This window comes from Schistocerca piceifrons, chromosome 5, assembly GCF_021461385.2.
Source record: "Schistocerca piceifrons isolate TAMUIC-IGC-003096 chromosome 5, iqSchPice1.1, whole genome shotgun sequence".
NCBI lineage: Eukaryota > Metazoa > Arthropoda > Insecta > Orthoptera > Acrididae > Schistocerca > Schistocerca piceifrons.
The window spans coordinates 81,825,863-81,840,845 of NC_060142.1; the positions used below are offsets into that span (position 1 = coordinate 81,825,863).

Here is a 14,983-nt window from a genome sequence, read left to right on the forward strand (position 1 = left end):
CTGTCTTCAAACTGCGACGTTTCGACGAGTGACATACTCATCATCTTCTGGCGAAGAAGATCTTCTGGCGAAGAAGATGATGAGTATGTCACTCGTCGAAACGTCGCAGTTTGAAGACAGCGCCACCCGGCTGCAAGCCCGAGAACTCTTCGCCAGCTGTATACGCCGGGAAAGCATACATTCACATTTATCTCTTACGATGTTATATTATTTCTTTTGACATCTGTACAGAAACAAATGAGAACTTCAGTTGATTATTTTTATTTATTTTCATGTATTTCATTGCAATCCTTTAAGGTGCATCACAACTATATGAGACAAGAATGATGGTAATGAAACTTCCTGGCACATTAAAACTGTGAACCAGACCGAACCTGGGACACTTGTCTTTCGAGTTTTCCGCGCGGTTAGAGGCGCCATATCACGGAATCCCCCGCCCCCCCGGAGGTTCTAAGCTCTAAGCTTACGATAGTTTAATTAGTGTGTAAGTCTAAGCACCGATGACCTCAACAGTTTGGTCCTTTAGGAATTCACACACATTTGAACATTTCTTTCGAGGGAAGATGCTCTACCGACTCACGAGCCGCCCTCACAGCTGCATTTCCTCCAGTACCTCATCTCCTACTCACTTCACGGACGTTCTCCTGCATAACTTGCGTGACAAACACTCATGGAAGGAAGTCTATTGCGGACATATGATTTACCCACAGCCTGGGGTATGTTTCCGAGATGAATTTTCACTCTGCAGCTGAGTGTGTGCTCTTCTCCGCCATATCCTTTCTTCCACGAGTGCTAGTCGCGCAAGGTATTCAGGAGAGCTTCTGTGAAGTTTGGGAGGTAGGAGACGAGGTACTGGCTGAAGTAAAGCCGTGAGGGCGGGCAGTCGGCCGTGCTCTGGTAGCTCCGTCGGTAGAGAAATTGCCCACGAAAAGCGAAGGTCTCAGGTTCCAGTCTTAGTCCGGTACCCAGATTTAATGTGCGAGGAAGTTGCAAATCATTGCACGCTCCGCCGCAGAGTGAAAATTAGTTTTGGAATGGTGGTATTGCTGGCAAGTGTAAAGTTCTTTATCCAATTTAAACCAGTTCATGCAAAGGAACTGAATACGTCACATTTGCTGGTGTCATTCAAATGAGACCATAACTGAAGTAGAACGAAGAATCAGTCCAAGTTGTAAATTTTTACTTTTTATTCATTCGATGACTAGATTCGGGCCGAGATCAATTTTCCGATCATCATAACAAACTGGGAAATGCCATTTTCGACTTTGCTATGATGATTTGAAAGTGAGTCTCAGCCCGAAACTAGTCATCGAATGAATAAAAATTAAAATTTGCAGCTTGGACTGGTTTTTCGTTCTACTGATTGACTATGTTGTAGCGGTCTGATGATCTCAGAAGTAATAACTGAACTGTTTTATTATTATTATTATTATTTTCTTTCTTCACTTCAGGTAACAGAAATGTGCCTATTACAATACGCATCATTACCTCGATTTTTCAATATCTTTTCATCTTCTCAATTTCTAGTTTCTTATTTTGAGAGACAGTCTCTCGTTCTTCATTCTTCTACCATCCAGTTTCTTCTATCAAATTCAGTTTCCTTTCTAATGCTAAAGATATAGAGATCATTTCTAACATCACTGTTTCTAATTCTGTCTGATCTTTCACAAGCTTAAACCTTCTCGTCCAACATCATTTCTGAAGACTAGATATTTCTCTGTTGTCTGCATGCGACCCATAATTCGCTTCCATTTAGCAGTACTGAAATTGCCATCGTTTTTGTAAAATTTCGTCACTGATTCTTACTGAGAGTTTTTTTTTTAATGTCTATTTATTGTTCAACATTTATCAACGAAAATCGATAATTCGTATCTAACTCTTTATCGTAGCCGTAGGTACTATCGTAACCGAAGTGATTAAAATAATTAACCAATTCTACACAAATGGTCATTAAAATTGCTACACCAAGAAGAAATGCAGATCATAAACGGGTGTTCATTGGACAAACATATTATAATAGAACTGACATGTGATTACGTTTTCACGCAATTTGGGTGCATAGATCCTGAGAAATCAGTGCGCAGAACAACCACCTCTGGCCGTAATAACGGCCTTGATACGCCTGGGCATTAAGTCAAACAGAGCTTGGATGGCGTGTACAGGTACAGCTGCCCATGCAGCTTCTACACGATACCACAGTTCATTAGTAGTGACTGGCGTATTGTGATGAGCCAGTTGCTCGCCCACCATTAAACAGACGTTTTTAATTGGTGAGAGATCTGGAGAATGTGCTGGCCAGGGCAGCAGTCCACCATTTTCTGTATCCAGAAAGGCCCGTACAGGACCTGCAACATGGGGTCGTGCATTATCCTGCTGAAATGTAGGGTTTCGCAGGGATCGAATGAAGGGTAGAGCCACGGGTCGTAACACATCTGAAATGTAACGTCCACTGTTCAAAGTGCCGTCAATGCGACCAAGAGGTGACCGAGACGTGTAACCAATGGCACTCCATACTATCACGCCAGGTGATACGCCAGTATGGCGATGACGAATACACGCTTCCAGTGTGCGTTCACCGCGATGTCGCCAAACACGGATGCGACCATCATGATGATGTAGTGTAAATAGAACCTGGATGCATCCGAAAAAATGACGTTTTGCCATTCGTGCACCCAGGTTCGTCGTTGAGTACACCATCGCAGGCGGTCCTGTCTGTGATGCAGCGTCAAGGGTAACTGCAGCCATGGTCTCCGAGCTGATAGTCCGTGCCGCTGCAAACGTCGTCGAACTGTTCGTGCAGATGGTTGTTGTCTTGCAAACGTCCCCATCTGTTGACTCTGGGATCGAGACGTGGCTGCACGATCCGTCACAGCCATGCGGATAAGATGCCTGTCATCTCGACTGCTAGTGATATGAGGCCGTTGGGATCCAGCACGGGGTTCCGTATTACCCTCCTGAACCCACCGATTCCATATTCTGCTAACAGTCATTGGATCTCGACCAACGCTAGCAACAATGTCGCGATACGATAAACCGCAGTTGCGATAGGCTACAATCCGACCTTTATCAAAGTCGGAAACGTGATGGTACGCATTTCTCTTCCTTACACGAGGCATCACAACAACGTTTCACCAGGCAACGCCGGTCAACTGCTGTTTGTGTATGAAAAACAGGTTGGAAACTTTTCTCTGTGAGGACGTTGTAGGTGTCGCCACCGGCGTCAACCTTGCGTGAATGCTCTGAAAAGCTAATCATTTACATATCACAGCATCTTCTTTCTGTAGGTTAAATTTCGCGTCTGTAGCACATCTTCGTGGAGTAGCAATTTCAATGGCCAGTAGTGTATTATTTAGGGATTCACAGTTATTTTTATTCTTTAGGGCGTTTTACAATAAGTTCCATTGTTTATATTCTCCTCTAGTAGTGTCATTTCACATTCTTTAGAAGTTTCCCCCAAAGACAAAGTTACAGTAAAAAACTTTTCGTTTCGTGATAAGATATTCCAGAAAGAAGGTATCAATCTGCAGAGGAGTGCAAGACTTATGTTTACATAAAGACTGTTCGCCACACGGATCCCGGAACCAGAGCCGCCATTTTTATATGGAAACACCGTCAGCAAAACACGCCTCTCAGGTTGCAGACAGTAGACCGCAGGAGTCAGAATGAGATCGGTACACAGTTCGAATCTCAGCAAGTCTCGAATACACTTGTTATTTGTCTCGTGTGGTAACGTACTGAAGAGGTTTGTTTTGTTGCTTTTGCGCAGGACCTGCTTACGTTCTCTGAGGAGGACATCAGGGACCTGGGCGTGAAGAACTCGGCGCACCGCGCCAGAATCGTCTCCAGCCTCGTCGCGCTGCGGGCCAAGTACGAGAAGAGTGAGTATCACAGAATAGTACCTCACACTAGTACTCTACACTGAGTTACGCATCACCTGCGGTAAATACAGGGTGACAATTATTGTAGCAGAGTGAAAGTTTCACTCTGCAGCGGAGTGTTCGCAGATATGAAACTTCCTTGCAGATTAAAACTGTGTGCCGGAGCGAGACTCGAATTCAGGACCTTTGCCTTTCACACTTGCCCGCGAAAGGTCCTGAATTTGTATCGCGCTCCGGCACACAGTTTTAATCTGCCAGGAAGTTTCATATCAGCGCACACTCGGCTGCAAAGTGAAAATTTCATTCTGGAAACGTCCCCCAAGCTGTGGCAAAGCCATGTCTCCGCAATATCCTTTCTTCCAGGAGTGCTAATTCTGCAATGTTCGCAGGAGAGCTTCTGTAAAGTTTGGAAGGTAGGATACGAGGAACTGGCGGAACTAAAGCTGTGAGGACGGGGTGTGACTCGTGCTTGGGTAGCTCAGTTGGTAGAGCACTTGCCCGCTGAAGGCAAAGGTCCTGAGTTCGAGTCTCGCTCCGACACACAGTTTTAATCTGCCAGGAAGTTTCAGTTATTGAACTATATAAAATAAAATCGTCATAACTTATGAACGGTTTGCGTTAGGATGTTCAAACTGAACAGTTGGCCGCGTTGCAAGATGGGAATTAGTATGGTATGTATGGTTTGGTTTAGCGACGAAGTCTACTTTCGTTTGGATGGGTTCATCAATAAGCAAAATTGGCGCATTTTGGAGACAGACTCCGCATTTCACAATCGAGAAGTCTCTTCACACTCAATGGGTGACTTTTTGGTGTGTAATGTCCAGTCACGGAATAATCGGTGCGGTATTCCTTGACGGCACAGTGACTAACGAACGGTACGTGAAGATTTTGGAAGATGATTTGATCCCCATTATCCAAAGTGACCCTGATTTCGACAAGATGTGGTTCATGCAAGATGGAACTCTACCCTATCGAAGCAGGAGAGTGTCTAATGTCCATGAGAAGCACTCTGGGGACCGCATTCTCGCTCTGGGATAGCAAGAGACCAGTCGCATGGGCCTCGATTGGCCGCCATATTCTCCGGATCTGAATAAGTGTGACACCTTTTTGTGGGGCTTTAATATAGACAAGGTATGTAGCAATAACCCCAAAATTATTGGTGAGCTGCCGGCCGGGGTGGCTGTGCGGTTCTAGGCGCTACAGTCTGGAACCGCAGGACCGCTACGGTCGCAGGTTCGAATCCCGCCTCGGGCATGGATGTGTGTGGTGTCCTTAGGTTAGTTAGGTTTAAGTAGTTCTATGTTCTAGCGGACTGATGATCTCAGAAGTTAAGTCCCATAGTGCTCAGAGCCATTTGAACCATTGGTGAGCTGAAAACAGCCATACAGGAGGTCATCGATAGCTTCGATGTTCCGACAGTTCAGCGTGTCATAGAGAATTTCGCTATTTGTCTGCACCACCTCATCGCCAATGATGGAAGACATATGGAACATATCAGAACCTAAATCCGATTACCAGTAGTGACGCTTACACGTTGAATACAGTCCGTGCAAGCCATAATCTGTTACTAATTTACGTTTTTTCGTACAGTTCAGTAATTTTCACTCTGTACTATTTGACAGCTTAGACAAGTACCAGAGACAGTAGGCAGCGCGTAAGACAAGTACCAGAGCAGACCGTGACTGCTCGACTTTCTACATCTCTTCTGTGAAAGAATGATACCATGGCGATTCACCAGAGCTGTCCAAATTTGCTGTAATTATTAGCAAGTGAAATGAAAATTTCGTTTGTGCACGCAAATATGCAAAACTTATAAAAGCTGGTGTACCGAGACGGTTGCGTCACTTACAGCTGAGAAAAGGGAGAAAAAGGAAACTGAATATTTTTTAAAAATATTTTTTTAGGTAATACTCTCGTGTTTTTAACACTGAATCCGAATCAGACTTAAGTTTTTTTTGTAAGATGCGGTTTCAGCTAACTGCGACTTCCTTTTAAATTAGAATATTACCAAAACGCATGTAACGCATTTCATGATTGACAACGTCACATTTGCTGACACAGTGAGCAGTTTTTTTCAATACAGTGTATAATGTGTGCCCAGGCATTTGCCTTTAGGGGAACATCGACCGTTAGAAATTAAAGTTGTGGAACCACCACAAGTCACGTGTAACTTTTTCTGTATGATTCTCTCGACCAACGCGAGCGTATTCAAAACTGTGGAAACATGATGTGTCACACCACCATACAATAAGATGAATTAGCAGGCTCAACTTGCAACATGGTAACACATTACGTGGCCGAGGGCCACTCGTTCGGCAAATATTGGGCTGTGCATAGTGCCGCCATCATATGTATGTAGTGTCGTCGTAATGTAAAAATTTGGTGTGTGATATTGTCCTCCCCCCCCCCCCCCTTCTGCAAACTCCCCTCCTGCAAACATCTGGCTAGTGTGTGATGTTGCTCCCCTCCCCCTCCCCCCCCCCATCCCCCCGCAAATTCCTGAAATATTGGTTGTGGTGTCAGACTGATCGGTAGTGTATTCTGAGGTCTAGGTTAGTTCTGATCGCTAAATATCGCAGCCCTCCCCAGTATGGAAACCGAGAGCTACTTCCGGTCCGTAACTTCTGGTTTTCTCTGCAGGCTTGATTGTTTTATCACTACTGCAGAACCACGCGGTATGAACATTCACGTCTACTTTCTAGGAACCTTAGCTTAATCGAGCATTTGTGGCCGTGACGTCCATGCGATGTCCGCCCCGAAATAGTTTACGTGTGTGATGTGTTAGAGATGCGTCGTAGCTATTCTTCATTCGTTGCTGTTGTGAATAACGGGGATGATATTACACTTCCTGTCCAAACGAATGCGAAACTTCAGAACTGGTGTATTGTGACGTTGTCATGAAAAAGGTTCCTCAGTGGGCAGTTGGAAGTATTACGAATTATCAGCGTGCTACAGTTAAGTTGTAGAACGCCACAATGAACCACACATTTGGGATTAACATGTAATTTCACTTGTGAAATTTCCTGGCGATGTAATTATATACACATGTTTCGTTAAACTGTGTTCATCGATTAAAGCAAGACTGCTTGAACAGTTTGTAGTTCACAGGTTTCAATTGAGAAGCTCCTACGTGTGACGGAGAAATTGACTTCTTCGAGCACTGGTTACCGAGTCCACAGAACGGACACGTGCGAGGTCCTAATCCTATGTGAGCGCATCTCCAATGAAGTTCAGGAACGAGCATTGTGGAACCTGGAAGTGAATGTATGCAGACAGTTCCTTTTTCGCAATGCCTGGGGTCTGTCGCTTCCAGATGTTCGCCTATCCCTTCTCGTTTTAAAGAAATACGCAAGTATACAGTAACGCTTACAACGCAATGACGAAAGATGATTTTTTAAAATTTTGCTTCAAGTTCATTTATTAGTGTTAGGATCGGCATATGGTTCGGATTCCACATGAAACTTCAGGTCCAGTTTCCCCGGTAGAATTACCGGACCAGGTTAACAGTAATACTGAAACACCTTCACCTGGAGCCCGAACGTCCCTCTTGAGAGAATCCCAGTCAGCCGTACAATGCGAATTTTCTGTGGTGTTAATCACCATATTTTCGATTTCAGAAGTGGATAGCTTTATCGTCACGCACCTTGATAAAACGGAAAGAGTCCATGTCCCACATCGCTAAGGTGTAGACCAGTTGACCGCGCGACTGCTACGGTCGCAGGTTCGAATCCTGTATCGGGCATGGATGTGTGTGATGTCCTTAGGTTAGTTAGGTTTAAGTAGTTCTAAGTTCTAGGGGACTGATGACCTCAGATGTTAAGTCCCATAGTGTTCAGAGCCATTTGAACCATTTGTAGACCAGTTGATTTAGGATTATCCAGTAGTTTTGCGATTATGTTGTTTTTAAAGGAGTTGTTAAACTGAGATTGGGAATGTTTACACCACATTCATGCGAGATAAGATAAGAAAGGACGAAAGGTAAGAAGGAACGAAGGTTAAGGTTTAGCGTCCCGTCGAGGATAAGATCATAAGGGACGAAACTCAAGCTCCGAGTAGGAGAAGTTGGGAAAGGAGTTCAACGGTGTCCTTTTCGAAGAAACCATCCCGGCATTCATCTTAAGCGACCTAACGAAGTCGCGGAAGACCTAAATCTGGATCTCTGCACGGGTATTTGAACCTCCGTCCTCTTGTATGGGATCCCTCTGTCTTACCACTACGCCAGTTCGCTCGTTAGCAAGTTAGCAGATCTCGAATGGTACATGTTTGCAAATTTTAAAATCGATAGCTTGTAAATTTAATTCCACTAAATACATCTGAAGGGAAAAAAACCTGTGTTTTGTCAATACTGACCAGCTAACCTCCCTGTATCTTTCACCAACGTGAAAGGAAGATCACCACGCAGCAAAGGCTCCTGTAGGAATGCCTTTGGAAGGCATTTTTGTGTCTCTTGTTCGATGGTGCTACACTTTTTGCATCGTTAAGTGTAAAAACCGAACTCAGCACGCTCACCGATTTTCCGTCGGGTGCAGTGGACTTAACACAGCATGTCGAGACGCCACTGAAAATACGCCCCACGTGTCTATCAGTTATTTCGTTGTTATTCTATCGTGAATGACACAGTGAAGTACGCTAAAGCATTCAGAGTTTTCACTGTTTTTACTAATCCCAGTTTTAAATATTTAACTTGTGTAGTTCCTGTTTCAAATCTCAGTGGAGAGGCGCTTTCTCTGTCTGGCCAGTCACGATCGTGTGTGGTCTTGTCGTTCGTATGTGCAGTAAAAATATGTGAAGTTGATTCGTGTTCTGCAGTGAAATATGGGCGCGGAAAACAGTTCAAAAACAGCGAGAAATAAATTCTGCTTAATATGTTCGAGCTGTATATGTAACATAAAAAAATCCGTCGCTGTCGACACAGCAGACATCATAAATACCCTCTGAATTTACCGGAGTTTCTGTTCTGAGTGTGTCAGGTACGCGGAAAGAAAAACAGAACAAAGGTAAACCGTCAGCTCTTGAAATCTCGGCAATACGTTTTTACATAACGCCTACCTGCTGATCCTGGAATACACCGTGTCTGCGACTGGTTGTTTTTGCTGTTCGTTTTCTCCCTTACACTCGCTTTCAGGATTGTAGATTATTACGGAGTTGTACCGTATATTATTCTGTTTAAAAAGTTTGCTTAATGTTGGGCTATTACGATGCGGTTAATGTTACATTTGTAGCCTTAATCCTCTACTGGAGCAGATCATCAAAGTAACCGCAGTAACAGTACGTACGCCACCGATAAGGCTTGATCTGCGTTCCACGGGAACAATTAACGCAGAGGAATACACAGTGTAATGTTTACTTCCGTGTTAAACTTATGATGAACAAAGTTGTTCTCTATATACATAAATGATTTGGCGGGCAGTGTCGTAGCAATCTGCGGTTGTTTCCTGATGACGCCACAGTGTACCGTAAGGTGTCGAGGTTGAGTGACTGTAGGGATGAGTATGAAGATCAGACCTGTAATGTTCGGATACAATTTTGCTAGTGTCCTGCTTGGCACAGTCAAGTCGTTCAAATATCTGGGCGCAACGTTGCAGAGCGATGACATGGAACGAGCATGTGAGACCCGTGGTAGGTAAGGCGAAAGGTCAATTTCGGTTCATTGGGAGAATTTTAGAAAAGAGTGGTTCACCTGTAAAGGAGACCGCATATAGGACGCTGGTGCGACCTATTCTTGAGTACTGCTCTAATGTTTGGGATTCGTACCAGGTCGGATTGAAGGAAGTCATCTAAGAAATTAAGAGGCCGGCTAGATTTGTTACCGGTAAGTTCGAACAACATGTAAGTGTTACAGAGGGGCTTCGGAAAGTGAAATGGGAATCCCTGGAGGGAATGCGACGTTCTTTTCGAGAAACATTGTTAAGAAATTTTTGAGAACCGGCATTCGAAGCTGACTGCAAAACGATTCTACTGCTACCAGCATACGTTGCGCATACAACGAAGATAAGATACGAGAAATTAGGGCTCATAAGGTGGCGTACAAACAGTCGTTTTTCCCTCCCTCTATTTGCGAGTGAAAGTAGTAGTGGTACATGGTAGTACCCTCCGCCACGCACCGTACGGTGCCTTGCAGAGTATCTATGTAGATGTTGATGTAGATACTGTACTTAGTTTGCTGCTCTTTACCAAACTCTGTCGTGGACATCAGTCTGTCGAAATTCCTTCCTGCTCTTCTTTAGTATTCAAAACGTTGAAGCACAGGACACGATGTAATCAAAGACATCTGATGTCTGGACACCTTAACAAACCGCATCCAAGGCACACGACAGTGATACATGGCTGCGGCCACTTTTGACTCGACCGTTTGAAGACACATACGAATGGCCTCATTCATTTTCACGACGTAGGATACGTTCCCAAAAGAAACGCTGGCGTGGCTTCCGAAAGTGCATTGAGAAGAAGTGTCATAAATCCTGACCGTCGAGAGGCGTTATCACGTGTTTCTTAAACGTTGGTGAAAACCTGTTTTTTGGAGACTCTATTTAGACGTCTTACTAGTTTGTTGAGAAATGTTCACACGACAATATTTACATCAGGGACTTTCAGTCTCTCAAATAATTTCATCAGCTTCGTAGTGTTGTCATTGTACGACTTGTGAATTAAAAAACAAAATTTCTATAGTCTTGCTTCAAGCCTCGTGTCAGAGGCTGGCCGGCCGGAGTGACCGAGCGGTTCTAGGTGCTGCAGTCTGGAACCGCGCGATCGCTACGGTCGCAGATTCGAATCCTGCCTCGGGCATGGATGTGTGTGACGTCCTTAAGTTAGTTAGGTTTAAGTAGTTCTAAGTTCTAGGGCACTGATGACCTCAGATGTTAAGTCCCATAGTGCTCAGAGCCATTTGAACCATTTTGTCAGAGGCTTGAGGATAATGTGATACTATTATAATACTTACCCTGCACTTACCAGTTTTAATAATTTCTCCCCTTTTACGGTACTGAAGGAGATTTTCTTTTTGTCTGTCTGTTTTGGATATTGATTACAGACGAGATTCTGAGTATTCCAGTTTTGTTAAGTGCTTAATGGCGACTGCGATGTGTTTTGAAAAGTGGTGCATTGCAATAATGGAATGAAGTATTCGATGTTCGTTCTCTACACGGTTTGTGGAGCTTCTAGAGTCTAGAGGGCTGCACTTCTTTCGCTTATCTAGTCCTTCAGAGGCTGTCTATCAATTCTGTCGCTTGAGACCGTAACCAGCTAGAGGGCTTTCCTGTCGGTAACATTGTTGTTCGTATTTGTACAGTATCACCAGGTGTTTCAAGATGCAATTAACATGAATGTTCGTAATTTGTCTGGAAATCTATCTATTAAGTCTGACGTAACTAGAGACTCGAAAAGTGCGGATTTGAAGAAGTTCTAAAGATAAAATATTGTAAAATTTCCCTATACTGACTGTCTCCAGATTTACGTATCTATGTTTAGCGATTAAGTTTCTCTGTTACTTTCAAGAAATATTGTCAGTGGTATCAGCCGCTCATACTCACATCGTTACGAATTTTAGCATTTCTTATTTTTCTTTGAAGAAGAAAAGGCTGCGGCATCCTAGTTTGGCATTACCTTTTCAAATGCTTTCTTCCTCAAAAATCAAAATCTTTTCCTGCAGCGTACCAGTGTAACGGGTATTAAGCGTAGATATTTGTATATGTGGTACCTTAATATGCACAGACATTAGTGTGTTGGTTGTTTTTTCTCCTCATCGAACAGTCTTCCCACAAACATGTCACAGACTTTATGACCGATGTTTTCTGCACGATTGTATGGCTCTGAGCACTATGGGACTTAACATCTGAGGTCATCAGTCCCCTAGAACTTATAACTACTTAAACCTAACTAACCTAAGGACATCACACACATCCATGCCCGAGGCGGGATTCGAACCTGCGACCGTAGCGGTAACGCAGTTCCAGACTGAAGCGCCTAGAACCGCACGGCCACACCGGCCGGCCAGCACGGTTGTAACTGCACCACTGAGTGTCCTACACCTGTCAGTATAGACTAGCTATAGACCAGGATTCCACATTTCAGCTCATGACCTGCTGCCGAGGGGAAAATAGGCATTAGTGGCTTGCTCTTGCCACACACACTTGAACATGATAACCATCCTAAAAACATACTACTCCTCATAGATATAATTATTAGTCTGCAAGTGAAGTAAATACTGATATAACGTTGTTGAGTACACCGTCCTCAGTCACCAATAAAAATATCTGCAGTTATATCACTACCAGCCTGTATTCCGTAACAGACTTGTCTTCAACAGACGATTGCATGCTCGCGAGCGAGGAAGCCACTACCTATATTCTGCACCTTACTTTACTCTGTCACCAGTAGTGCGTAGGGACTTCAGAAATTAGATTACACACGTTCCACGCTTAGACAAGCGTGGCTCATTGTCACAAGAGAATAGATGTTATCCTGAAGGCACAGTTCTTTTGCTGCACTATAACATGTACATCACGGTGTGCGATAGAAATAACGTGGCAACTGGAACGTACTCCGAAGTTGAAGCACACGGGACAGTACGATTGTTATGGACAAAACGTTTATTCATGCTAATTTGCAGCATTACTCAGCAGATGTGAATCTGACTAGGTTGTGATCATCCTATCGTTAGAGATCACCTGCAGTATCGCAAATTGTGCTCACGCTGGCTTCCGCGATCATTTTGTCACATGCACACAAAAACGCAAGTTAATTACAGAGTCTCTGGATTTCCTTTAACCTTACTCCACAATGATTTACTCAGCCACATCATTACGGGAGATGGGATGTAGATTAGCCACTTCACACCAGCAACAGAGAGAGCGTCTGTGGAATTGAGACACAGTTCCTCGCCTCCGCTGAAGAAATGCAAAGTTGCACCATCATCAGGGAAGGTCATGGCCACCGTTTTCTTGTAATACTGCGAAGGAGTTGTGCACACAGAGTTTATGGCAAAGAGCGAAAACGTTAATGCCGATTTCTACTGCGCAACACCCACCGCGCTGCACAACGAAGCGTGGAAAATCAAGCAAAGGCATTGTTCTCCTGTACGACAATGCAACAGCCCACGCGGCAAGCGCGACGTAAACTTCGCTTCGACGTTTCGATGGGAGGTGTGGAAGCATTCCCCAGACAATGCTTAGGGCCTACAGAAAAAGGAAGGAAGAAAATTAAAACAGAAAATGAAGAAAGGAAATGAAGGAGTGGAAAGGGAGAAAGTGCTATTAACCCGGCCATTTCTAAAATACCCGACATCCACATTGGTAGTTACGACAGAAAGACAATAATGCATATTAAAATCAACATTCGTTGTCAGCAGTGAAATTTACGTCCTCTCAGCAATGATTTCAGAAATCTCTTCTTTATGCATTGAGTATATAAGGATTTATCTTGTTACCAACAGGTACAGGCTTTACAATGCTAGAGGAAGATTTATTATGTGTTTGCTACGCAGTGAATATACAACTAGCACTAACTGGGATCAGGGGGATAACTGCAGTCATGGGAACCCTGGGACAAATATCCCCATTTCCACCTCAGCAAAACGTCACCCATGCATCGTTTCCACAGTCCCCTCCCCCACCCAACAAACACACATACATTATATTAAACCACCGCCCAGAACGTTCTTCTCCAACTAGAGTCAAAAATAAAGTAAGTAAGAAAATGTTTAAAAAGCATTCTAGTTTATTTTTAATGGTTTGGTAGAGCAAAATATAATCTTAACAATTTTTTTCTGATTATCGCTACATAAAACAGACATTTGTCACTTTCATCATTGTACATAACAAATACTGCACACAACAGAAGCTACAGTTTAATTAAATAAAAAACCAAACTATTTATGACACGAATTTATATTCAGCTAGTAGGACAACTTACCACATTCAGAATAAAAATAAAAAATGAATTAATGACAACACGTGTTACTGCAAGGCTTTCCATATACCCATAAGAGTACGAGGGTGTGGAGATCTCTTCTGAACAGCACTTTGCAAGGCATACCAGTTCTACTCAATAATGTTCATGTCTGGGGAGTTGGGTGGTCAGCGGAAGTGTTTAAACTCAGAAGAGTGTTCCTGGAGCCACTCTGTAGCAGTTTTGGACGTGTGGAGTGTCGCATTGTCCTCCTGGAATTGCCTCAGTCCGTCGGAATGCACAGTGGACATGAATGTTCAAATGTGTGTGAATTCGTAAAGGACCAAACCGCCAAAGTCATCGGTCCCTAGACTTACACACCACTTAAACTAATTTACGCTAAGAACACCACACACGCCCATTCCCGAGGGAGGACTCGAACCTCCGGCGGGAGGGGTCACGTAATCCGTGACATGGCGCCTCAAACCGCGCGGCCACTCCGCGCGGTGGACATGAATGGATACAGGTGATCGGACAAGGTGCTTACGTACGTGTCACCTGTCAGAGTCTTATCTAGACGCATCAGGGGTCGCATATCACTCCAACTGCATACACCCCACACCATTACTGAGCCTCCACCAGCTTGAACGGTCCCCTGCTGACATGAAGGATGCATGGATTCATGAGGTTCTGTCCATACCCGTACACGTCCATCTGCTCGTTACAATTTGAAACGAGACTTGTCCTTAGCGTTGCCTTGGTAGTACTCACTGAAGAAGTTACTAACCCTGCCGATGTAATATTTAAATTGTGATAGACCTCTCTTTCTCCTTCTGCTCTGTATATGCCACTCATGTGGGATGCTTCGCGAAAGCCGCAATATTTTCTCACATCCAGATCCTTTTGTTCTATAGACTCAATTAATTAATGTTCAAATTCTAACTTATTCAGTTTGATGTGGGCAATGGTGTAACTGCAGTAATTGACACCCAGGGCAATCATGGACTTTACAGTCCCAGCCTTCCATCCCATTTTTAATTTTGTTATAAAATTTCACCACCCCTTCATTTGTTTATTGAAGTCAATGCGACTTTACAATTTCAATAAATCTATTTGGATGACACAGTTTGAAATATGGAACAACGCACACCCCGAAGTCACACTCCTCGCAACAATAACGCGAATCGTTTTTCATTGACGGTCAGTGCAAAACAAAGCAA

General features: G+C 43.8%; 1 protein-coding gene across 1 annotated transcript in view; it reads left to right on the forward strand.

Moving 5' to 3' along the window:
• Positions 1-14,983, forward strand: part of LOC124798754 — a 557,216-nt gene that overhangs the window by 438,213 nt on the left and 104,020 nt on the right. The window contains exon 3 of the mRNA XM_047262282.1: positions 3,767-3,878. Within this exon, the coding sequence (XP_047118238.1) occupies positions 3,767-3,878 (112 nt within the window). The remainder of the gene's footprint in view (positions 1-3,766; positions 3,879-14,983) is intronic.